The 24514-nt window shown below is 47.2% G+C and overlaps 1 protein-coding gene across 1 annotated transcript; it reads left to right on the plus strand.

The window, feature by feature from the left end:
- The first annotated feature begins 545 nt into the window (after window positions 1-545).
- boc (BOC cell adhesion associated, oncogene regulated) lies at window positions 546-24339 on the plus strand. The gene is made up of 18 exons (XM_084566702.1): window positions 546-739; window positions 12263-12391; window positions 13167-13439; window positions 16648-16794; window positions 17379-17522; window positions 17856-18149; window positions 19091-19363; window positions 19456-19724; window positions 19828-19993; window positions 20451-20519; window positions 20757-20966; window positions 21322-21497; window positions 21614-21836; window positions 21924-22109; window positions 22199-22410; window positions 22504-22592; window positions 22766-22917; window positions 23217-24339. The coding sequence occupies exons 2-18, from the start codon at window positions 12280-12282 to the stop codon at window positions 23384-23386; spliced, it is 3165 nt and encodes a 1054-aa protein (XP_084422828.1). The 5' UTR covers window positions 546-739; window positions 12263-12279; the 3' UTR covers window positions 23387-24339.
- The last annotated feature ends 175 nt before the right edge of the window (window positions 24340-24514 follow it).

A 24514-nucleotide genomic window follows, 5' to 3' on the forward strand; every position in this document is an offset into this window, starting at 1 on the left:
AACCGACAGCTCGGGTTTAGTCGCCTCAGGTTCAGACAAGCCAGAGGTTAAGTTTTATCTCAGTGTTTGTTAAACCTGCTTTCTGGAATACCCCCCAGGCCTGGCCCGTCCACAACAACACAACACAACACTACACAGCTGCAGCGGAGGGCCTGCAGGCCTCAATGGACGGGGGTCAATACAAAGTCTGTGGGGACCGAGGCATACCAAATCAGGGGGAACAGAGCAGGAGGAGGGGGAGGGGGCGCACTTTTCCCTCCTTAGTCTAGAAAGTTTTTTTTTTTTTTAGGAGTTTTTCTTAATATTTATCTCCACTTTAAAAAAAATAATACATATCCAGGTTCAACTTTCAAGTCTCTGGAAAGTCCTATTGTGAGTAGGGCACCGTATACTGAGGAGAAACGGCGGCGCAGGACCCAGCTCAGGGATTTTGGGAGCCAGTCCCTATTGTTCAGATCCCTCCTCCTGCTTGGGAAGTGGGAGGACCCGAAAAGGCGTCGCAAAAGGGAGAATTGTTTGAGAGCTCAGTCATCCAAAAACGGCCTTTCAATGTGAGAACTTGGGGAGCCGAAGAAAATGTCGGTGGCATCGCAGTAAATTACTAAAGCAGCGAGGCTTTAGAGGGGGGAAAAAGAGAAGCTAAAAAGTGTCGTTTTTTGGGGACTAAAACGCAGAAGAAAGGCGAAGAGAAGATCGTCCGCTGGAAAACGAGGTGTGAGCACCAAGTAGAGCAGTTTTGGTAAGTTTGATCCCTTCATGCGGTCCGTGTTTTTGCGGCGTTAACGCTTCTCAACAACGCGCATTGCAAAGTTATAGATAAATCTATCAGTTGCGGTGCGTCTTCGCATCTTCGCGGAACTCTTTACCAACACGTACGTTACTTTATTTCTGGAGAAAGTTGTGATTTTAGTGTTCGATCAGTCGTTCGTGCTGGTGACTACTTTCAATAGCCGCATTTGTTTTTGTTTTTTTTACCATCTTATTGATTCACACGTAACTTTGCTACAAACTTGCAGCAGCTCTGAGTCGTTTACTTAGATCCAAGAGCGCGGTTTGGTTCTCGGTTTTTTTTTAAAAAAAAACAGGAGTAAACTTAGTTTTCGGACTTAGCCTGTTGTTGATTGGAGGAACCCCTGCGTCCGTGTTTTCCGAACTTTTCCTTAATTTCCTGCCAGTGTTTGCCGACTCTTAAACATGTACACGGAGAGGTATCGGGCTCGTGTGACACGTCGCGGGGGCACACGGCTCAGTTTTTGGACTTACGCGTGTTTTTCTGGGGAAAATGTGCGTACGGGTTGCAGGCCGCAGCCTATAGTCGCTCCCATAGGGTAACAGAGAGCAGACATGGTTGAGCTCTGCCAGATTTACCCCCATATTAAAACCGGGGAGTGCAGCAGCGCGCAAAGGCAGTTTGTGAGAGTTGTAATGAAAGCATAAAAAATGTTAATGGTTGCGCGTATTTGTCCCGAAGTTTAGATTGTCCTCGCAATCCCGCATCCCGCAATTTGGGATGAGCACACTGTTGTCATTAACAAACCGTAACTACCTGAGTGCCCCCCCCCCCCCTTCCTCCTCATCCCTAACCTGGTGTCACAATAACCTCATGAAAGCCTCCAATAAACTGACAGCTGCTTAGAGGAATGCAGCATCTCGCCTCCTCGCTGTCAGGAGCCTCTCATATCATCATCCTCTCATTCAGGTCAGATTTAATGAGAAAATGTTTGTCTTAATCCGCGGGCTGCTAATGAGTCTTGGCCGGGGTGTTACTCGGGCACAGATGAGAGAAGGGAGGGGGGAGAGAGACGCGGACACAGACAAGGAGGCCTACAGGAACAGCCGCAGGGGCTCAAGTTTCCAGCCCCCAGGTGTCGTTTTGTTGTTTGGATTACATTTAGCCTGGGCTGCCTCGCACTGAGGAACCTCGGCGATTCAGTGACAGACATGGCATCAGACAAGAGGGCCCGATTGTTTCCTCCTGAATCAATGTCACTTGGATTAAAAGTCGAAACGAATGCCCTGGCCTCCCCCCAATTAGGCGCACAGCTTATAAGCGAATTAATTGGTCTCAGTGGAAAAGGAGTCTCTTGTTGTTTGGTCGCAGGGTTTGTTGTTTTATTTGTTGATCATCTCTGGCAGGCGGGTGGATCAAAGTTGAACTTAATGATTCCAGCCTGATTATCTGCCTGTTTCTCACACTGCTCTGGCCCTTTCAATTATTTATCTGGAGCATGGTTAAAAGAAACGCACAATTATAGCTCATAATCAATTATCCAGGATATTAAGCAGAATGTTTTAGCTGCAGAGTTTTAGAAACTACGAATTGAAGGTCATATCTGTGCAGAGCAGACCCACTCCAAGCCCCCGTAGATGTATTATAATAACATGTTTTTATGAATTCATGATGACATGATGGCGTCTGAATGGCTTTCAAGCTGCCAAAGTAACAACTCTTTCCAGTCAAACCAGCCTGCAAAACATCTTCAGCTTTTTTCCTGCTGATTGATTAATGGCTCAAACCATTTTCAGGCAAAAATATCAAATGTCCGCTGTCGTCCTTGCCTCCAAAATCTGAGGGTTTGTTGCCTTTAGTGTAATCTGATATTAAACTGAATATTTTCAAGGATCTGGAGCTGTTGCTCAAACCAGACGTCGTCTGATTTTGATCATTTGCATTTATTTGTACAATTTACAAAAGAAATTATGTAAGTAAGTGTTATAAATTGCAGCCTTATAATGTAGAGTAGAGCCATTGCTCAATAACACAGACACACTTTAAGTCTCTACAGTATCATATAATATGAATACTTCCAGACTGCAGGCTCTTAACTGAACTGGAAACTAACCATAATGGTTTATAAAAAGCACTAAAACTCGTATAAGTTGTGGGTGTTGGGAGCTAACAGTGAGCTACCGTGTACTGAGACCTGTAGATCTGGACAGGAAGTTACTTTATTGTCTTTTAGAGCCTGATGTGATTGTTAGTGTCAGGGCCTTTACAGTGAAGCCTGGACTTGAAATTACATTTCATTGATCTTGGTTACCTGCCAAACACACAAAAAGCTGCCAGGTTCTCCACTATTTTGCCAGTGGCTGTTTTTCATCCATCCTATAGGAGCTGAGATTTCATAAAGCTTGTAAAGAAAAGATACCGTGTGGATTTAGGTCTGCGGCCAATAGAAATAGAGTCCCTCGCTCGTATCTTTAGCTTTATTTCAGAATTGACTTATGATGTAAGATATGAGGGGAAGGATAGGATTTAACTTGTTTGACTCTCGCCTCGTACAGGCCTGGTGTGTTTTCACATCTGGATGTAAATCAGACTCTGTAGATGGAGTATGTAGATGTATATTCGAGATTAGGAACAGCGAGCCGATCCATAAGGACTGCTGTTGTTGCTCGGGCCTCGCGTTTGTGAGCCAGAAGTTCTGGCTGTGGTGCTGGGAAGCAGCATTGTTATTGTAATGGGTGTAACATTGGCGTTAATTGACAAAGGAGAAAAAAAAAAATCCTTCCTGAGGGCATGCTTTCATCTCTATGACAGCGGGTACACTCACGCAGTCATAACAGCCTGCAGACAGAATCTGTGGGCCTTTGCTGCGCATACGTATGTGAGTTTTTGTGTGTGTGCGAGTGGTAGTTCCTGTCCAATCAAGATCGTGTCTTTGCACTGGAATGCATGACTTCAGTCGTCAGCCGGCCTCACCTGTGCGGTCATTTTGAGATTAGCGCAACAGAAGAAGAGCTGAGTATGATTTGTGTGTATGAGAGAGAGAGAGAGGAGAGGGTGTTTACGTTATATCATTTCAGCAAGCGTTTTCCTGGGTTAATGTACTTTTCATAAACTAGCAAGGAACACACCAAATAAGGCTACCTCATTTTCCACTAGTGGACATTATTGGCCTGTTGACATACGGTGCATTAGCCCTCCAGCGCTGACAGATTGGAGGCCTGAACTCGGGCCTCGTGCCCTTGGGAGGGTTTCTGTGTCCAGTCAGACATCGGATAACCAAAGAGGGACACCTGGACCGGCAGGTGGCCGGGGTCCAGACCCCTCCCCGGGGGCTGCATACCTCTCTTCTCCTGATCCTCCCTGTCAGCCAGGACCACAGAGAGCGAAACGGGGAGGAATGTGAGGATCAAAAAAAAAAAAAGAAGAAATAGAATAGTGAAGGAGAAAGTTGTGATAGAGTTGCAGAGGCCAATTAAACTGTGATCAAACGGTATGTTGAGGCAAGAATGGGGATAAAATAGGAACAGAAAAGAGTTGAAGAGAAAAAGTCTGTCACAAGAGGGATGTGTGTGCAACGTTTCAAAGGGCAGTTTTTAACCATATCTGCACAACTTGTGTTATCATGCTTAAATCTATTGTTTTAACAGCTTAGCAGGAATTATCCAAAGCCTTTAAACCTGTTGAGTTGATTTGTTCCACTACTTAAAGTAAAAGTTAAGAAGCTCTTGATTGGATAATGAAGTTACCAAAGCTATACTCTCACTCTCTCTCTCTCTCTCTCTCTCTGTTTTCCACACACGCATGCAAACGCACACATTAAGAGTGCCGTGCGTGTGTTGTTAGATCATTGATCAACTCCAAGCTCAAGTAAGAAAGCTGTGTGTGTGTAGACAAATAGCCCTGTGTGTGCAAAGCAGATATTTGGACAAAGATTAGGGGGTGTTATTACGAGCCAAAGGCAGCCCAGACGCTCTAATAGATCATTCAAACACAGGCTGTTCACTTCCACCCTCACTTTCTCCCCTTTTCCTGCTCAGGTTCGTGCACACGTTGTAATATTTTTCCTCATATTGGTTGATTTATTTATTTTTTTATTATAAAGAAATCCTCCTACACGTCCCTTCGTAGTTAGGGATATTAACCGTCTTTCGTTCTCCAGCATGTGTGAAAGAAACAATAAAAGCAGCGAAAAGCATCGTCAAGGAATCTGGCTTGTGTTCCAGGGCTTTAACCAATAATCAGATTTATAGTGTTTCACCAGAGAGAAAAAAAAAACTCATCATTGAAGAATGTCAAACTGGCAGGAGAAGACATGATTCAACAGAATAAATCACTGGGCACCAGATTAGCTATAGTTATTGGGCCCCTGAGGTTATCAGAGCTGGAATTTTCCATCGGCAGCGGAGCTCTGTCTGCGTGAGGTTTTATTTCATGATATTTTTCGGCGCGGGATAATGCACATCCGTGGCTGTGAGTGACGGCGCAAATGGTAGCCCTGCTTCACCGCGCCTCGCTCGCACACAGATCCCGCTCCTGAAACCGAGAGCCCTCTTTGAAACGAGCCTCCTCCAGCTGTTTCTCCTCTTAAGAGACTCTTTCAGACCCATGAGTTTCGCTTTATAACCGTGGAGCAAGCGATCATACTCTGTTGCACCATCTCGGACGCAGTTGACACCCCACACCCTCGCGTTCTGTTCAATTTCCTGCCTCTTCTCCATTTTCTAATCCTTCCTGGTATCTGTTTTTACCATAACTTTCTCCTTCGTTCCGTCTAACTTTACGGTCTCTCTCCATTCCCTCATCTGTCTTTCCGTCTTCTCTCTCTCTCTCTGCCTTATCTCAGCTTCCTAATGCCTCCTCATATCTGTTTGTCATATAATAATTCACTCGCTCTGCTTTTCTCTTCCTTCCTTCATCTCCCACTGAGAGTTGTAGGGCCAGGCAGCCTCTCGCTCTCCTTTTTTCTTCTGGTTCCTGCTGAATAATGGGGAGAAATTGCTCTTGATTTATAATTGGTTCCATTCACTCTGATGCATGAGCTGCCAAAAGAGTTGGGGGCCCCTTCTAACCCACCCCACATCCCTCCGCCTCCCCTCCCTGCCTCTCCCGACGATGCAGGAACACACAGGGAGCCGGCCGCATATATGTACAGCTATGTATGTCTATAGTGGCCCGCGTGAGTGCCGTGGCGTGCCCGTATTGTGTCTCCCGGGCAGGGGGATAAGTGGTAGCCTGTTTTTCAGCCTGTTGACGTTTGGTGTTGGAAAAACTTCCTGAGGTCTGCATATTTATGTGCCTCTGTGAGTATACTTTTACCATGTAATAGGAGTTTGTGTGATTGCTTGCTTCTGTGTCACCAAGCGTGTCTGAGCCTTTGTGTGTCTCTGCAAGGAAAGAATGGTTGTGGGTGAATGAAATATGTAACTGCATCAGCACATGTGTGTGTGATGAATATGGTGAAATAAATCTTTCTGTTTATCTGTCTATCTATCTAGCTATCTATCTATCTATGGTATTAAACTCCCTAGCAAACTTCACTCTATTACTATTATTTAATTTATAAATAATTTATATTATTTAATATCTTTCTTTATGTCTGTCTACTATTTGCTCTATCATGCTTCGCTTCCTTCCCCTCTTCCTCCCTTTCTTCATCTACTGTTTCCTTCCTTCCTTCCTTCCTTCCTTCCTTCCTTCCTTCCTTCCTCCAGCCGTGATGATCCCGTCCTGTTCCCATGGCCCTGGTGGGCCACGCTGGCATCCCACACCAGGCAGAGGAATGCGAGCGGACGTGTTGTTCGCCATGGCACCATAATTAGCTCTCCGTGGTTAATTCGGCTTCGTTATCTAAATTATGCAAATGCCGCGGTGCCTAATTGATTAGAACGCTCCCCCACTCCCCCCCCCCACCCCTCTACATCGCAGGCCTGTCCAGATCCCTCTCGTTAATCCTCGAGACGCTCTGTAGCTCGTTAGCGGGCTTGGACGGCCATATAGCTCGTTAATACTTTGTGAAGCGTGCGCATATGTGTGTGAGAGAGAGAGAGAGAGGCCGCATTATGAAGAAGGAGGGGGTACATTCTCAGCCTCGTTAGGGATGCTTAGATGCTTTTGATGTGTAATTTTATGGCATGAGAACGAGTGATGTTTTGAGTGGAGGATTTGGACTGGCCCCCTCTCCACCTGTTGGCCAGCGTTTTTATGCCAAATAAGTCTCCGTGAGCTTCTTGTCGGGGGAAAGCTTGCCCTGGGGGGGGGGGTGGAGACATGGGTGGGAATCGATTTAGGATTTACCCTGTGCCAGGGTTTTGCTTGTGTGAAGCAGGACGTAGAATTATGGAGATTGTCCTTTTCAGTTCGCTTTACTGGTGTCGCATTGCGATACAGGAAGTGTGTGCATGCAGGGAAGTTATCATCTGACAATACTATTTTGGAATTCCAAATCAATACTAGTAAACTTTGATTTTCTTTTTATCTTGTGGAAATGAATAAGAAGCAACAACATGCTGACAATGTAGTAACCGACACAACATTGCACACTTTTGTGCACATGCTGAATTATTTTTTCATTGATTTGCTTGGACCAAACAAGACTTTGCTAATTAAGAAGGTTAGTTGATAACAGAAATGATCAATATTTGCAGCCATTGATTGAATATCTGTAGGTTCTGGACAATCAGTTGGACAGAACTAGCCAAAAGCATTGGCTTTTGTGAAAATATGAGTTATCCCTCAGTAAATTGCTTGGAATTTACAAGCGGTCAAAATAAAAAGAGCTTCCCGAGTTTCCCTGCGTGATGGTAAACCGGGTGCGGTGTTGGCTTGTTAAGCAACCTCCGGACCCTCCTCGTCCCCCTCCGCTCGGCGCAGACCCTGGGCCCAGAGCGAGAGGCCGGCGAACAGATTGACAGAGTGAGGGGAAAATATGTTGGGACATTCAGCGACGCTCTCACACACGCTCTCCCGAACACACCCTCTCATTGATGAGTGTCCGCTCTCTCCTCCTGCTCGCCTGCCAGTTGACATCCTCTCTATTAATTTGAGCCGCCGTTCAAGCTTTCTCAGTCAACTTTACCCCCTCCTCGAACTGCCTCCATAAACCCCCTTCACCCATCTCGCATCAATCCATAAAGGCACCGAGACCTCCCCCCCCCCCCCCCCGTCCTCCCTGCCTCCACAAACTCTCCACGCACTACTCTCAAACCTCTTGGTCATTGAGCCCCCCTCCCCTCTCCTCTTTGGTCATTGAGCAGGGCCCATCAGCTCTTCCCCGGGCCCTTCAGAGTAGCGTCTCCCCTTTCTCCAGGGGTCTGCGGGGTCTTTGTCCGTGCACCGGCTCACTGCTTTACAATGACTCTCCACTCTATTAAGGTGCGTTCTGCCTGTTAGCGTCGCCAGGGGCAACCGGCCTCCCGCATGGCAGCTATGCAGCATGGCATTGTGGGCTCCGGGCCCGAGCGGGGCAGTTGAACCCCCGGCACTCCTCACACTTGACACCGCATGTGTTTATCTAAAGGGGGGGCTTTGTGGTGTTTGGAGAACCTCGAGGGAGGGGGGGGGGGGGGCCACGGGGTGTAAAAAGACGTAAAACTGGGGGAGAAGGGAGGGCAAGAGGGGAATTTGGGGAGGTGATAAATATTCAACAGCTCTGCTCCTCAGAAGGAGTTACTACCCTGCTACCCCACCACCACCACCACCGCCTCCTCCCCCATGTGTGTCTTCTCCATGCCAGAAAGCAGATGGAATGTGAGAGCTCAGGGAGGAGGCTCCAGTCGGGTTTTATCCAATTAGCAGGGTTGTCAAAATGAATTTATCCACGGAGGCAGGAGGACAATGGGACCGGCAGTGGCCCGGGAGAACAGGGGGCCCGGTGTCTTTACTTAGCACGCTCACAATGAACTTCTGTCAAGTGACTCTTTCCCCCAAAATGTAAGGCGCTTACATACCTACGCTCATGATGCATGCCTGCACACCACAACGCCACAACCTCAACCTCTCCTCCGTATATCCGCCCGGCAGACGTCGCACGTGGCTTCACCTGCTTCCAGACAAGTCACGAGCAGAACACAAGTCAGGACGGTTTCCTTGATGACCATTGAAATGACACAACCGCTAAACACACTCAAGGATGTGTTTTTTCTCCAGATGCTGATTCCATCATCAATCCAATAGTCTACTACTGTTCTTGAAATGTTTATTTACAGTAACACGATGCCGCATGGCATTCAGATCTGAGCTTTTATTTTAAACAAACTGGAGACGTTGTGGACAGTGTCTGTGCTCGGTATCTGCACCAGTATCCCTTAATAATAGTGCGTTTTTGTCAACTTGTATCTAAAATGTGAACATTCAAGGCCCACCTTTTGCAGAGGCAAGGGGAAAAATGTCAATATAAGCGCTTTTCTTCCCACCAAAACCTCTTCTTTAATCTACCAAAAAACTCGACTTCTCCAAATCTCAAGAACCCATTCTAAAAATTACAGCCCTGTCATTTTTGCTTACTTGTTTTTCAAAGTTATGTCTTCGGGGAGTCGAGTCTCACAGTAGTCACGTCTCAATTCCTCAGCATGATTACAGAAATAGTTCCACTCTCCTCTAATCATACTTCTGCGCTGGATTTGGCAGATTTGAAAAGTTCACACAGTTCTCTCCCCTGCACTGTCACTGAAGTATGTTTTAATACCACAAAGCTGCTCGCACAAAGTGTTTGCCACGCAGCGTTGTTCCTGGTAGTGAGGCTGTAGCAAGAACTGCGCGCCCACGTGCACGCCAACTCACACACTCTTGATTTAGGGGAGCTGTCTGTGTGTATGCTCTGCTTTTTATCAGTCTCGCTGATGCGTAGGAGGCTCCTCTCCCTCTACGTCTGTGACCTCTCTGGGAAGGATGGATGGAAAAAGTTGGACATAGATGTCAGGCCAGCTTTTCATCTTGAGGCAGGGTATCCGCTACGCAAACACAGGACCCAGCTGACTAATGAATCAAACAGATAGGCTCAGAGGAGTAAGGCTGTTTTGAGGGAATGATGATGTACGAGGACTCGTCTCATACCACTGTTGCAGCAGATCTGGCCGTGTGTTTCTTTCTCTCCTCTTGTTTCATTGCTGGTGCTTTTATTTTGAAGAGAACGAGGCAGACATTGGACAGGTAAGAAAGCTGCGTGGCGAGGCAGCGTGTCCCGCTGTGCGCCTTGTTGACTGACTGTCTGGTGTGGTTTACGGTCAGTGACTCGACAGGTGCTCGATACAGATGCATGTGTCTTTTATGGGCAGCTGTCCCGGGTTGTGTCCATACAGCGACCGGCCACAGAAGCCACAGGCCTTCAGCTCCGCTCGCTCCTGGTCCCACAGTAGCTTGCTGTTTGTTTACAGAGCGAGCCCGCTACTGATGGGCCACTCTGTGTGGACGAGTGAGTAAATGAAGCCGTACACGTATGTAGGGCTGCGGCTGGGGAGTGCTTTCATTCTTGAACACATGTGTCACAATGTTTCAGCCGTTGGTGTCTGGAAAAAAGTAGCAGATCCTCACATTTGGGAAGGTATCAATCCCCCCCCCACCCAACTGTCTGATTCAGAGTTTCAAACTTGAGCAGCGAGAGAACGCTGCCAAAGATCACTTGACTTGAAAGCTAGTAACTGTGGTCAAGTCTCTTTTTAAAAGTAGCAATACGAGTGAAAATATACATCCTTCAGGATTTCAAAATAAAGTGTCACCCTTTCAAAATTCAAGTAGTAAGGTTTCACAACTTTTTTTTTTTTTTAACAAGCGTATGTTTGATTTGAAATGCGTAAAAGGAGTTTTGCAGTTGTGAAGGAGGGAAACTATAATATTTACAGAGAAACATTTTTTCTTACTTGCAAAACCTTTTTTTTTTATTTTTTATTTTTTTTTTGCCGTTTCAAATTTTGGCCTGACCGTCACATTTAATTTTTAGCGTCTTTGAGCCGATTTGTTTCGGTTTTCAACCCTGGCAACTTTGCTGCAGCTCTAGCAAATCAACACTTGGCACCGAGCGGCCGTCGGACAAAATTAACCGTTAATACACTGGACCCATTTAGCAGCTGAAGAGTCGGGAGTTAAGTACCCAAACAGAGCTCGGAGGTAGTCAGTGTGAATGAATGTTGCTCTGTGTTTTGTCGAAAATAAACAGTTTGCTAAAAAGTTATCCAAATCAACTTAAATGGTCATGTCAGTGTTTTTTCCAGCTCGTTTCCACTGAATAAAATGACTAATCGTTACCCCAGAGCATTGTTTTTTTTCTTTTTTTCACGCTGAGAAATGATTTGTTGCCGTTCGCGTCGTGCGTATTAATCATCTGAAATTGTTTACGCATTGGGAATATGCAATTAAAAGTGAAGCAGAGCAATGTGTGGTCTTGTGTGGCAGTTGCAGACGTTAACAGCTGTTTTTCCGTCAGCCTACTGCTTCGCTCATTTTCAATAAATGTGCCAGGCGGCTAAACATTTTCACTGCTGCCATTAGATGATGAAGGTGCTCTGTAAGAGTTTCCATTCTCTTACTGTCCTGCTTTGGCCCCTGGTGTGCGCGAGCGTCATTAATCATCCCTCTTGCCATAATAAGATCGGGACAAATACAGTACACATATATGTGAAAGTTTGTGTGGCGCTTCCACTTCTGCGCTGCCGGTGCGGGACGGTTTATGCCCTTGAGTATGTACAGTGACATGTATGTATATGAGAGAGTGAGAGAAAGACATTCAGTTTTGCAGGACCACCCTCCTCATCCTGACGGGAAGTTGTTAGTTTAACCTGACAGGAAAGAATTCGGGAAACTTGGCAGCAAGCGACAAGGGAGCGAGAAACGCTCCCCGCTCTGCATTAACTGTTAATAGACTGACCATCGTCTTCTCCATTTTCCTCCCAGTGCGCGCAGCTCTGAAGTATAAAAGAACTCTCCTCCATCTTACACACACACTCCTCTCTGCTGTGATATATATTTCCCCTGTCCTCCCTCCCCTCCTGCCTCTCATTAGTTGTTCTTTGTCCCAACTCCTGAATGCGGCCTGTGTGTTTTCCCCTTCTCCTCGGGCCCTCCCTCCCTCCCCCCTCCCTCCTCTTAGACCCCCTCTACCTGTATCGGTTACACCTGAGCGGGAAGGTGGAGGGGTCGGGTTACGCCCTGCAGAATGAGGGCGCCCCTTTGATGAGCGCAGGGTGGATGGGTGCGGGCGCAGGGCGGAGGAGATGGGGTCAGGGATGGGGGCTGACAGAAAAGAAAGGCTTTATTTGTGTCTGGAGTTGGACTGCTGAGGGTACTGCAGAGTGCGCCGCCTCGCCTGGGTTGTGTTTCGTTAATGGCTGCCTGTTTGTGTACGTGTGTTTACAAGTCGAGAGAGAGAGAGAGAGACGGGTGTGTGAATGAATGCAGGACTGTTTAGACTGATGATGTACGTTTCCAAAGTGCATTTTCATTTTCACTTCTGCTCTGTGCGATTGTTTGTTTCAGTCAGAACAATACGACTTTCTGAGTGTGTCAGTGACCCCCTAACCCTCCTCATGTGGTGTGTTTCAGGGGGTAGTGTATGGAAGATGTCTGGAAAGCAAGACTGGACTCCGTGGGTGAAAAAGAGAAGGACTCCAGTGTTGTGTGCTCTGGGTGCAGTACTACTGTGCTGCCTGCAGGGCGGCGCTTCAGTCACTGGTAAGTGGTTAATCTTAAATTTACATCTCCTCTTGATTGATTCCCTTAATCTCATATGCTCTGTCTCTTTCTGCTTTATATTAAGGACTCAGGGTGTCCGCAAACTAACAAAATCTTCAGAATTCAGTTGAAAAAGCTTCCATTTGTATGCCCTTCTATTAATCGGCCTATCCGTCCTCATTTTGTGAATGCCGTTACTTTAGTTTTCCCCAAACACCTGGTGCAGGATAGGTCTTGGCAGGGACAAAATATTCTGGCTCGGACACAAGGAGGTGCTTTACGTGTCTGGCAGCCGCTACTGCAGTTTGTTTGAAATAAATTTGAAGAAGTGAGTACTTTGGTGGAGCAGTTCTTGCCACCATGGGCGAACTGAAAAAGAAAAGAAGTATTGTATGTGGAGCTGCAGTGATTAGCCCCTGACACTTCGGTGCTTCTCTTGGCCGTACATTGTAGTAAATTGAATATTTTGGGGGTTTTGAACTATTTGTCAGACAAAAAAGACATTTAATTATGTCACCTTGGGCTCCAGGATAGCATTATGGGCATTTACACAGATTTTTACCACTTTCTGATCTTCTCAATAATCAAGAAAATAACTTAAAATGCAAAGTAATGCTAGTTGTATCCTAAATTGATTGCAAGGCAGATGTATCATACCTCTAGTAATATCGTTTCACGAATACTCAGCGGGAAACATCTTTACATCGAGTTGCATAAAGTAAAAAACCGATTCTTTGATTTTGTGTCTCAATGATCTGTGCAATCTTCTCTTCAGATGAGGTTCCGGTGTTCACTGAAGAGCCCGCGTCCGTGGTGCAGAAGTTAGGAGGCAGCGTTATCCTGCGCTGCAGCGCCCGGCCCGCCTCCGCCAACATCAGCTGGCGCATCGACGGCCGGGAGCTGGCGGACGGGGACCGGGGCGTAGTGCTGCGGCCCAGCAGCCTGCTCATCCCCACGCTCTCCAACCTGACTCTGGGCAGATACCAGTGTGTTGCCAGCACCGGCGCTGGAGCCCTGGCCAGCGTGCCTGCGAACGTCACCGCTGCCAGTGAGTAGCCGCCCACACAAAGCTGTGACAAATAAACACAAACACACAGGCTCCTTTTGGTTTGTCGGAATATTCGGAGACCTCCTTTGACTTAATTTCCTTCAAGTAGAACAAAAACAGTGAAGGCGGTATTTGTTTGCGTAAAAACTTCACCAGTGCAACATTGTAAACCTTGTACTTTTCCACTGCTTGTGGCTAGCCTGAATCGTCTCCTTACAGAGGACACAAACCAACTACAGTTTTGGTTAGACGGGAACTGATTAGTTGTATAACTCTTTATTTATTTGAGACAAAACAGCTGCTTTTATTCAGTGTCATTTTGATCTAATGGAGTTAGAATGAATGACTCCTAATGCTGGAGTTTTTAGCGCTCTGCTGCTGCGAGTGTTATATTTGATATGCATCATGGGACTGAGAGGGGGTCTGAAACTGTGAAACTCGAGCTGGAGGAATGAAAGGGACCCAGAGGCCGGGGGCCAGCCTGAGCAGGGGGAAGAGGGGACCGGGACCCAGCCTGGGGGCCCCCTGCCTCCATTGGCCCCTTTGCTCCCCACAACACCACATTCCTCTCCACAGGGCCCGACAGCAGGGCTCGGCAGAAATTACGGCCCCATAATTGGGTAGAGGGCTGAGGGGAGATAAGAGTGTTCTCTGTGTGTGTGTGTGTGTGTGTGTGTGTGTGTGTGTGTGTGTGTGTGTGAGCTGGTGGACGGAGGATATGGGTGTATGCTGCAGCAGAACACGCCAATATTGTGGAAATAAATAGGCAGCTGTTAACAGTATTGTTTTACATGTAGTGATGTATGAGGCTGCCACAGCCGGAGAAACTGGAGGTGTTTTTAGGCCAGTCGAGACAAGATCCTGACACAAGATGAGACGTGATGTCACATTCTCTGTCTCCGTGAAGCCCCCCCCACATTACATTAACTTTTCTCTTTGCACGTTTTTCACTCTTCACCCTGTCACTTTCTCTCCCCGGTCCTCCTTTCATTATCGCTCACTTTCCCTCCTCTTTTGTTATCTCCAGCGCTCGTGTTTTTATTTGTCCTCTCTCGTCTTCGGAGCGTGTGCTGAGGCATTTAAAGTTATTGATAGCTCCGCTAGTAAACGCTGGAATAACCACACGCGGAGCCAGACTGTTTGTCCCGCCTCTGCAGAAAACCTTTCTAATTTAATAACGGTTTCTCGACGGCCACCCCCAAACCGCCTAAGGAATTGCTCCGTGGGGAGTGCGTGCGTGCCTGCCTTTCCTCGTGAGCCCTCTTAGTTGTACGCACATGTTTTTTGTGATCGGGATAGGTTGGTTCCAGACCCTCCGCGCTATCCGGCTCAGAAGAATCTGCTCTTTTTTTGGCATAAGTTAAAAGCCCCGCGCTGGGATTCTTGTGCAGACAATCACCCTCCCGTCTTGCTTTAGAAGACAGAAACATGTATCTGCACAACGTGAACTCACAACACGTTGCACAAACATGTTATAATTCTGGGACACGCACGCAGGCCTCCTACTGCTGCACATAAAGATGATGAATGCACTGTCTCTTCTAGAAATATTTAAGCGGGCCCTGCCAAGCAGCCCTGGTGCGGGAGGTCTGCTTCCCTTTATGAATGCCATCAATCCTCCATCCATGCAGGATGCACGCACTAAAACATCACGTGGACGCTCGCGTGCACTCTCGCACACCTGAGATGCGCCCGCGTGGGGTAGTTCCTGTGAAGAATGCGGGCCAGCAGAGTTGTGGGGGGAGAGGAGGAGGAGGAAGGCAGGGTGGGTAGATATGGGAGGGGGGAGGTGGAGGGGTGTCTGTAAAAACAGCACCTGATTGATTTAGCAAATGGAGCGCCACACGGCCTCTCCTTAAGGCTTTCTTTCCCCCCAACACACACACACCACTAAGATCGACATGCCCTGGCTGGGATTCTCATCTTTCAGAATAAGAGCTGACACAGAGTCTGAGATTGAGTTGTGTGTGTGGGTATGTGTGTGTGTGTAGACTCCGATCTCCCCCATTAGTCCCATTAAAGCTCCCCCAGACTCAGGCTGAGGGGCAGATCCAGCGTGCATGGTGAATGAATCAGCTGCCCGCAGCGAATGTGTTTGTTCAGTGATTTGAGTAAATCACTGCAATGTCCGTATCAGTAGATACCGTGCCCGTGACTAAACTTTGCTTATTGAATTAGGGCTGTATACAGAGTCTGATCAGCTGACTGTATATACCAGCCGCCTGGTCTTTTTGCCAAAGAGCGCGACCGGTCCAAGAAAAACACTCCAGTTATAGCACCTCTGGAAAGAATGGAGAGAGGCTGTGTTTGTTAAGAATAAATCAACAAAGGCTGGTAGACGTTTAATTACGTTCCTGGAGAAGTTTTATTTATCTTTCATTTCACTGTTGGACTCCAAGATGACAAATTTCTCCTGTGTTTTTCCCTCCCCTCTTTTTCTTTTCTCAGTCCCCTTTCCCTCTGTTTCAAATCTTTTAAAATGACAGCATCTCCCTTGCGAAAAAGTTTTACGGGTTCTTCTTTTTCCGGGCTTCTTAAGACCAGAGTTTTGCTGCTTCCTCTCAAACCCAAACTGGATATCTTTCTCTGAAACCCAATAGGCTGCACGGCCCTCACCTTTGACCCCATGTCCAGGCCTCTGGGCCACTCAGGCGGGGGTTTAGGAGGTCAGGGGTCGGACGAGCGGCGATGCTGTGCAGACTGTGTGTCTGCGGGGACACAGTCGCAGCACATGGCCCCAGTAATCCCTCTCCCCCTATTTCCCACAGATCTGAACCGGCTCCATAATGTTTGACAGGATTAATGACACCTACTCCAGTGCTACAGACACCATTTGTAGGCTTTGGACGTGGAATGAGTAAACCAGGAAAATTAGTGCGAGTGCTTTTATAAAATTCCTGTGAGTTTCAGTAGATCGTGTTAAGACAAGCAGTGGGAAAGAAATGGAGGCAGAAGAGAGAGAACGTTGGAGAAGTTGTGGGAATGTGGTTACAACACAGCGGGGACAGGCTGATGTGAGAGACACCCAATATGGGAACGGCACCGTTATTATTGCTCAGAATATTGTGGTTTTCTACTTCTAAAGCCGCGGACTGACTGTATACATGTGCAGTTAGATGTGATTTACGCAAGTGTATTGACGTGATGAAAGAACGGCGAACCGTGTTGCAGCTATGTGACAGCTCTGACTTTTTCCCTTGCCTTGCAGAGCTGCGGGACTTCGAGCCTGATGACCAGCAGGAGATCGAAGTCGACGAAGGCAACACGGCTGTCATTGAATGTCACCTCCCTGAGAGCCAGCCCAAGGCTCAGGTCCGCTACAGTGTCAAACAGGAATGGCTGGAAACATCCAAAGGTACTGAGCTGCCTCAGTCCATTAGGACCGTCCATAATACTCACTATATCTCCCTACTTCCCTCCTAATTCCTATACTATCTTCATAATTTACCGGAATGCTCTAATCCTGCTATCTGACCCATCATAAAACTGGTGATAAGGGTGTTATCTGGAGAATGTTGAAACATGGGAATGCAGTTGTTTATTTTTCAAACTATTTACTTGTAAGTTGCCTGGAAGAGAAGAAAAGCTCCAGTGGTTTGTGGCTGGTATGCTGATGATGCCTGGGAGCTGTAGGTACTGATATCTGCCGCTTATCTGTGAGGAAATGAATACCACATTGACGAGCATTCACCGACTGTTCTGGGTCAGCCTGAAGGGCGCCACTCAGTGGTCTCGGCTGACGGTGCAGCCACGCACCGGGGACGGCACAGCTTCACAATACAGATGGATTTTTTTTCTGCGTTCCCCTTGCCTTAGTCATATTTCTGAAGTTTTCTTATGTCTCTATGCTTTACCGGTCGATATAAAACCTCGCCACAGTTGCCACTTCTGATTAATTTACTGCGCTGATCCCATTCTGACGTCTGTTTATTCCTGCAGGGAACTACCTCATCATGCCATCAGGGAACCTGCAGATAGCCAACGCCACACAGGACGACGAGGGGCCGTACAAGTGTGCTGCCTACAACCCCGTCACTCAGGAGGTCAAAACGTCCACCTCCGCTGACCGCCTGCGCATACGCCGTGAGTCTCCATCTCCACTACTCTTGTGTAACTTGTCCAATCAGAACACATTTGAACCTAAAGACATTACTGAAAATGCTTGCAGCTGTTACTGTACTCACATGTGCCTCACACATGTCAGCTCACGATGACATTTATCATCCGACCCTGCCAGGACGCATTAGTCACAGGTGCTGACATGCACAATTCATGCTTCTTCAAAGTCAGAGATGAACGCGTGAAGACTTCAGTTTGAACTCTGTGTAATCTTGATATATGTCAGCAGTGACAGAAGGCGTAAAAAGTACAAAGCACAAAGTAAATTCCAATCTCGACTGTCCTCACGTCTCCCAGGCTCCACGTCAGAGGCGGCCCGGATCATTTACCCGCCGGCGCCCCGTTCCATCATGGTGACCAAAGGCCAGCGGCTGGTGCTGGAGTGTGTGGCCAGTGGCATCCCCACCCCGCACGTCACGTGGGCAAAGGACGGACAGGACCTGCGTTCCCACAACAATACGCGCTTCCTCCTCAGCAACCTGCTCATCGATGCAGTTGGCGAGGGGGACTCGGGCACTTACATTTGCCGGGCGGACAACGGCATCGGCTCGGCGAGCTCTGCCACGGTGCCCTACGACGTACAAGTGTTTGGTGAGTAAACCTTGAACTTTTCAAAACTTCCTACGGAGAGAAAAGAGTTTGTCCACTCTGCAAAGTTATTTTCAGTAGAGTTTTGTCTGTGTCGTGGATTTAATAATTTGGCTGACTCCTGTTCGGCGGACTGAGAAGACGGGTCTGTAAGTGCGCACGCACTCGTGTGTGTGTGTGTGTGTGTGAGACGGATGTACGGGTGGGTGGTGTTTTGAAAGAAAGAGCTGGTGGAGACAGAGCTCTATTCTGCACCAGGGCTTGATTGAGAGCGTCTAGGTTATGGATGACTGTTTTTACAGTGATTTTCTCGGTGTGCGTGCGTGCATGTTTGTGTGTGAGTGTGTTGTGCGCTTGTCTCTCTGCAGCTGGCTCTAATTAAAGCCGGAGCGCTGCAGTAGCTGTAATGAGCTCTGTCTTTCCCCTATTCACAAGCAGCCAACCATCAACTAGCTGGCCTGCCTGACTCTACACACCCCGCCGTCATATATCCTCTACTCACACACACATTCATGGTTGTGTTTTTACTCAGACACACTCGAGTGAAAGCCGAAATGATTTATCGTCTGAAAACTTTTGACAGCTATTATTATAATGAGTTAGTCACTATTAAGCACATACACCAAGCAGCCAGTGTTTGAGTTGTGTGCTTTTTTTTTGTGCTTCATATCCTTATATAAATATAGATTATTTGGGAGATGTATTTGTGGGTTTTGGATCATTAATGGGACAAAACAAGTACTGTTATACTCATTTCTGGTATTTTAAAGACAAAGGTATCCATTAATCTGATTAATCAAGAGTTGTCATTTCTAATTTTATTCATAATTACCTGCCAAGTCCGAGGTTATGGTCTAAAACCAACAGTCCAAAGTCAAAAGATAGTTCAGGGCGGGCTCCTTGCGCCGTTTCTCTGACCGGTCTCTCTCCGCCGCCTCCTGCAGAGCCTCCTCAGGTGACGGTGGAGCTGCAGCAGCAGGAGGTCGTGTACGGCGAGACGGTGCGCTTCACCTGCCAGGCCCGCGGTAAACCCGCCCCCTCGGTGATGTGGCTCCACAATGCCCGGCCTCTCGTGCTGTCTCCCCGCCACCGCCTCACCTCGCGGGGGCTGCGCGTCACCAACGTGGGCCCTCAGGATGACGGACTCTACCAGTGCATGGCTGAGAACGGGGTGGGCAGCTCGCAAGCTTCAGCTCGACTCATCACGGTATCGACTGGTGAGTAGATATGTATAATTTAGTAAGGCTGATTCAGTTCTTTTATTTCGCCGGCCGTTAGTTTTATTAATTAATGCCTGTTTTTTTTAAAGGGATTACATCTCGGGGGAAGCTGCCCTCCATCTACCGCCCGCTCAGCCCGGACAAGGTGCTAAGAGAGCAGCCTCCCATACGGCCGGGAGCCACAGGCGCCATGTTGCCTCTGGACTGCTCTGAGCTGCCAGGGCAGATATTGCCCGCAGACGCCCCCATCATCCTCAGTCAGCCTCGCACAGGCAAAGCTGACTACTATGAACTCACCTGGAGGCCTCGGCATGAGCGGGGAGCCCCTGTCCTGGAGTATATGATCAAATACAGAAAGGTAAACGGAGCTCATTGGTCGAACTGAACCGCGTCATGCTTTAGCTTCTTCACAGTCAGACATGTATTGCGTCTGTAACTGAACGCTCTGTCCCTCTCTCAAGGTGGGAGTCCCTCTTGCAGAGTGGACCTCCAGCAGCATCTCGGGCTCTCTCCATAAGCTGACTCTGGCCAAGCTGCAGCCAGACAGCCTGTATGAGGTGGAGATGACTGCCAAGAACTGCGCAGGTTTAGGGCAACCGGCCATGATGACCTTCAGGACCGGCAAAGGTACGACACTGGAGTGACAAAGTATTCAAGGCTGTGGCTATGCTGCCTTCGTCATAGGTCATTTTAACTCTTGACATTTATTTTTATGAAGGGTGATGGAGTTTAATGAATCAATCCCACAAATATTCACTAAAGCAAAATTGTATGATTCTGGAGCTGGAATAGTCCCCAACAAATTCCCTCCTTCCAAAAACAACTACTCAGCCAGTTAAGAAAATTATTTTGACACTTTTTAGAGATTTGCATATTTTATAGGAACAGTTGGGCTTGAGGCTGAGAGCCACAGACAGGCTCTCTGACTTAGGAAGTTAGGAAGTACTGAAAGATGGCTTTTTTGGTTTTCTCTTGGGACTTACAAAAACATCGAACAGCACCAGTTTTATTCTAAAAGATTGCCTCCGCGGACATTTCTTTAATCTTAACCTTGCTCTTCATGTTTTTTTTTTTCTGTCCACAGGTCGTAAAGTTTTGGGCGGGCAAAGCGATCCACCTAAAACTCCCGCCGTCCCCTCGCCAAGCCTTTCTCGTAAGCACTCGCCGCCCTTGTGACAAATCCTCCTCTGATTAACCCAACTAATCACCATGGTTCACCAGATACTAACAATTCTCACTCTCGCTTGCCTTTCTGTCGCTGAAGGATGAGCTCCTAGTAAGTGCTCGATGGCAGTCTGTTTTTTTTCTTTTGACGTTGCAGTGAATTATCTGTCAGTTTATCTGTTGTTTCCGTCCGCCTGACACCGTTCCTCCTCCTCCTCCCGCGCAGCACCCGAAGCCCCTGACAAGCCCACAGTCTCTACTGCGACGGAAACATCGGCGTACGTGACTTGGATTCCTCGCGGTAACCGTGGCTTCCCCATCCAGTCGTTTCGGGTGGAGTACAAGAAGGTGAAGAAGGCCGGGGAGGACTGGGTGACGGCGGTGGAGAACATCCCCCCTTCGCGGCTCTCCGTGGAGATCACGGGCCTGGAGAAAGGTCGGCCATCTTCGCTCGTGGCTATTATTCACTGCAGTGTCTTTCTCTGACTTGGTGGGGGTGGGGGGGAGGGGTAGTAGGATGTCGTAACGTGTAATTACAATGATGATGTCCTGCATAATTACATTCCCACGGCCCGTAAATTCATCACCATAATGAGTGTTGTTACAGTCATTTCAGTAATTACTGCCATCAACCAAAACCATAACCAGGACACAATTGCATTCGCTCTGAAAAGGAAAACATAAAGTAAAGTGAAAACAAACATCATTAGTCAACACAGAATATAAAGCTTCAGTGAAGTGAGCTTCAGCCGCGGGAGACACATTAGTAATGGTTATTCCTGTCCCTGTAGGCACTTCCTATAAATTCCGCGTGGTGGCCGTGAATGTGATCGGCTCCAGTCCTCCAAGTGCCCCTTCCAAAGCGTACACCGTGGTGGGTGGGAGGACGCACGAACGCCCCGTCGATGGACCCTACATCACGTACACCGAAGCCATCAACGAGACCACCATCATCCTCAAATGGACGGTTAGTGTCTCGGAACAAAGGGCAGGGACGCATGCATTGAATAGAATGGAGGAAAAAAACGAGGTATTATTTTAAGTTCATTGTGATTGTAACGTGATTTATTTCCCTCTCGACAGTATACTCCTGTAAACAACACGCCCATCTACGGTTTCTACATCTACTACCGGCCGACAGACAGCGATAATGACAGTGACTATAAGAAGGATGTGGTGGAGGGAGACAGATACTGGCACTCAATCACTGACCTGCAGCCCGAGACCGCCTACGATATCAAGATGCAGAGCTTCAACGAGAAGGGAGAGAGCGAGTTTGGCAATGTGGTCATCCTCGAAACAAAAGGTGAGGTCATTTGTCTATTTTTTCTGTACACTGAATGTAGTGCAGTTTCTGTTTTGTTAACATTTCTTCCACGTTCTGTGTCCTCAGCTCGTCCAAATCCCGGGCGGCCTGTTCCATCAGAGACCCCGAACCCGGGGTTTGGACCGTCCCCTGGACTGGTGCCCCGGCCCGGCGACCTCCCCTACCTCATAGTTGGTATTGTCCTGGGAGCCTTCGTCTTCATCATTGTTGCCTTCATCCCCTTCTGTCTCTGGAGGGCTTGGGCCAAACAGAGTGAGTTCTTCTCTCTCTTTTTTTTTTTTTGCAGGAATCTAAATCTTTGCCTCTAAGTTTGTATAATTCTTTTTTGGTGCTTATTTCAGAGCAAACAACCGACTTGTGTTTCCCTGCTGTGGCCGCCCCTGTGTCATCATGTCAGTACACCATGGTCCCCCTTCAGGGACTTGCCCTGGTTGGCCACTGCCCGCTGGACTCCCACATGAGCACTCCGCATGGAATCTACCCCGCTAACGGAGAATACACTCCGAACGGAAAGCCTCACCACCCTAAGCACTGCCATCAAGGCCTGCAGCTGGTAAAAATGATTTGTGGTACAATTCAATAAGGGGCTGTGATTGTTTAGTTTTCCTTATTAATGCTCAACATGTGATGCTCTTGTGCTTTGTAGGATGATGTGGAGTGTGATATGGAGTGTGACACACTTCTGCCACAGACGGTGTCAAACGGACATCTGCCCGTCTACCACTACTCCAACAGGTACGTTGTAAAACTCATACATTAACCATCAAGACTGTATTTAAACTAGTAAGAAACCTTTAAGCAGAGCTCTTTTTAAATCTGGTGTTTAGTCCAATTCTTCTCTCTCCTGTCAGTGTAAATTAAATACTGTCTTTTTCTTGGACTAAGTTGCTTCATCTTGTTTTTCTCAGTGGCCCCGATCATCACGAACAGACCTGCTGTTCCGCCGACGACTCCACTCTCCAGCTCCTCGAATCTTCCCATCAGCTCGTCAGTCCACAGGAAGTGGGAGGTGACGATAGCCTCTGCGGTCGAGACCACGCAGAGGAGGACGTCGCTCAAAGTATGTCTGGGTGCTCCTGTTGATATCCATTACAGACATAAATACATATTCTTTATAACAAATTTGAAGGTTCGAGCTTCAAAAATGTACCCAGGTTCGGATATAAACAAATGAAAATCCAGTTAAAAATAGCTCGCAAGGCTTGAGATTATTTTCTCTGACTGATTGAATTCATTTCACAATTTAGTTTTCTGGCAATTACTCCCATTTCCTCTGCATCCTCCAGCAGGTCATGGAAAAATCTGCCTTCCATCCCCTCACCACTTCTGCTTTTTTTTTTTCTCTCTCTCTCTCTGCAGAGCCAGCTTCTTTCCCTCTCCTGTCTCTAGAAGATGAAGGGATTGTCACCACGTCGTCTTCAACGGCCACAACGCCACAATCCCAAGACACGATACAGGAAGTGAACATCCTCCCAAACGAAGCGCCCCCCAAGGACGCAGCAGGGACGGCCAACACCACGGACGCGTGAAAGACTTTTTAAAAAAAGAAGAAAAAAAAAAAAGAAAGAAAGAGAGACTATATTTATTTTTGTATCACAGATATTTATATATTTATGCTTTTGTATATAAGTGTCTGATTATACTGTATATAAGGTTATTTTCATATTGAAAAAAAAAAAAGGACTTTTTATTCATACATCTCCTCACACCATGTCACGGGCAAAGGGAGTGCCACCTTGTGACACCAGAACTCTGTCTGCATTTACTGGGGAGGGACATAAGTTATTCCTTGTGTGAAGAAGATGTGTCCGGGGACCTCGAGTCTGCAGGGGCCTCCTCAAAGTTCAGCACTTCACGTCTACACCCCCCCCACACACACACCTCATACCATTCCTCGTAGACATCCTCCACCAATAGGTACTTAGCTTTAACAGAAACAAAGGGACCATTTGAACCATGCTGTGATCTGTGATGTGCTTCGTCGCTGTTTAGCTCTGTTGCGTTGTTCTCAACACACGGCTGTCGTTTTGTATAGCAGTAACACATGTATTATGCATTGTTCATCATTAACAAACTATTAACACGTGTATGCAACATAAATCATTTTTTTCTGTAGTGTACAAGAGATTATATATTGTATAGTTATTTATTTTTTTGATTTTGATTATTATTTTTTTTTAAATCACTGAATGGGAGAGATTCTGGAAAATGTCTTTTGACTCAGTCATCGATAAGCTGAACTTTATACTGCAACCACTTCTGTGTTTACTCATTTGCTGGTTACCAAATGACTGCCAGGCGAGTTTGTTGTGACAGGCGTGTCAGTATTATGTCTCTCTCCCTGGTCGGTGCATTAAGTATTAGTCTTTGACGGAGACATCTGCAATCGAAATGAAGGAGATCCCGAATCTACACTCCCCTTGTAAGTGTGGCCATTCTGTGGCTGCACATGCTGGAGCACTATTGCATGTAAATAAAAGCTTATGAAATTGATGTGGTTCTTTTGGTGCATCTTTTCAGCCATTCACGGTTCAGTTTAAATGATATATTTAGCTTAAAATAATGGAATAAGGACAACACTACCTTTTAATATTTCTTTGAAGTAGGAAAATGTTCCTGATTTCAAGCGCTGCCTAGCGAAGGAAGAGCAAAGTAAG

Source organism: Chelon labrosus (genome assembly GCF_963514085.1).
Source record: "Chelon labrosus genome assembly, chromosome: 18".
Taxonomy (NCBI): Eukaryota; Metazoa; Chordata; class Actinopteri; order Mugiliformes; family Mugilidae; genus Chelon; species Chelon labrosus.

What these genes read in the sequence shown, in the direction of transcription:
- boc (XM_084566702.1), top strand. Translation starts at nt 12,280, where the DNA reads ATGTCTGGAAAGCAAGACTGGACTCCGTGGGTGAAAAAGAGAAGGACT. An exon ending in ACTCATCACGGTATCGACTG is followed by an intron (nt 19,364 to 19,455) that starts GTGAGTAGATAT and finishes TTTTTTTTAAAG; the next exon opens with GGATTACATCTCGGGGGAAG. An exon ending in ATATGATCAAATACAGAAAG is followed by an intron (nt 19,725 to 19,827) that starts GTAAACGGAGCT and finishes CCCTCTCTCAAG; the next exon opens with GTGGGAGTCCCTCTTGCAGA.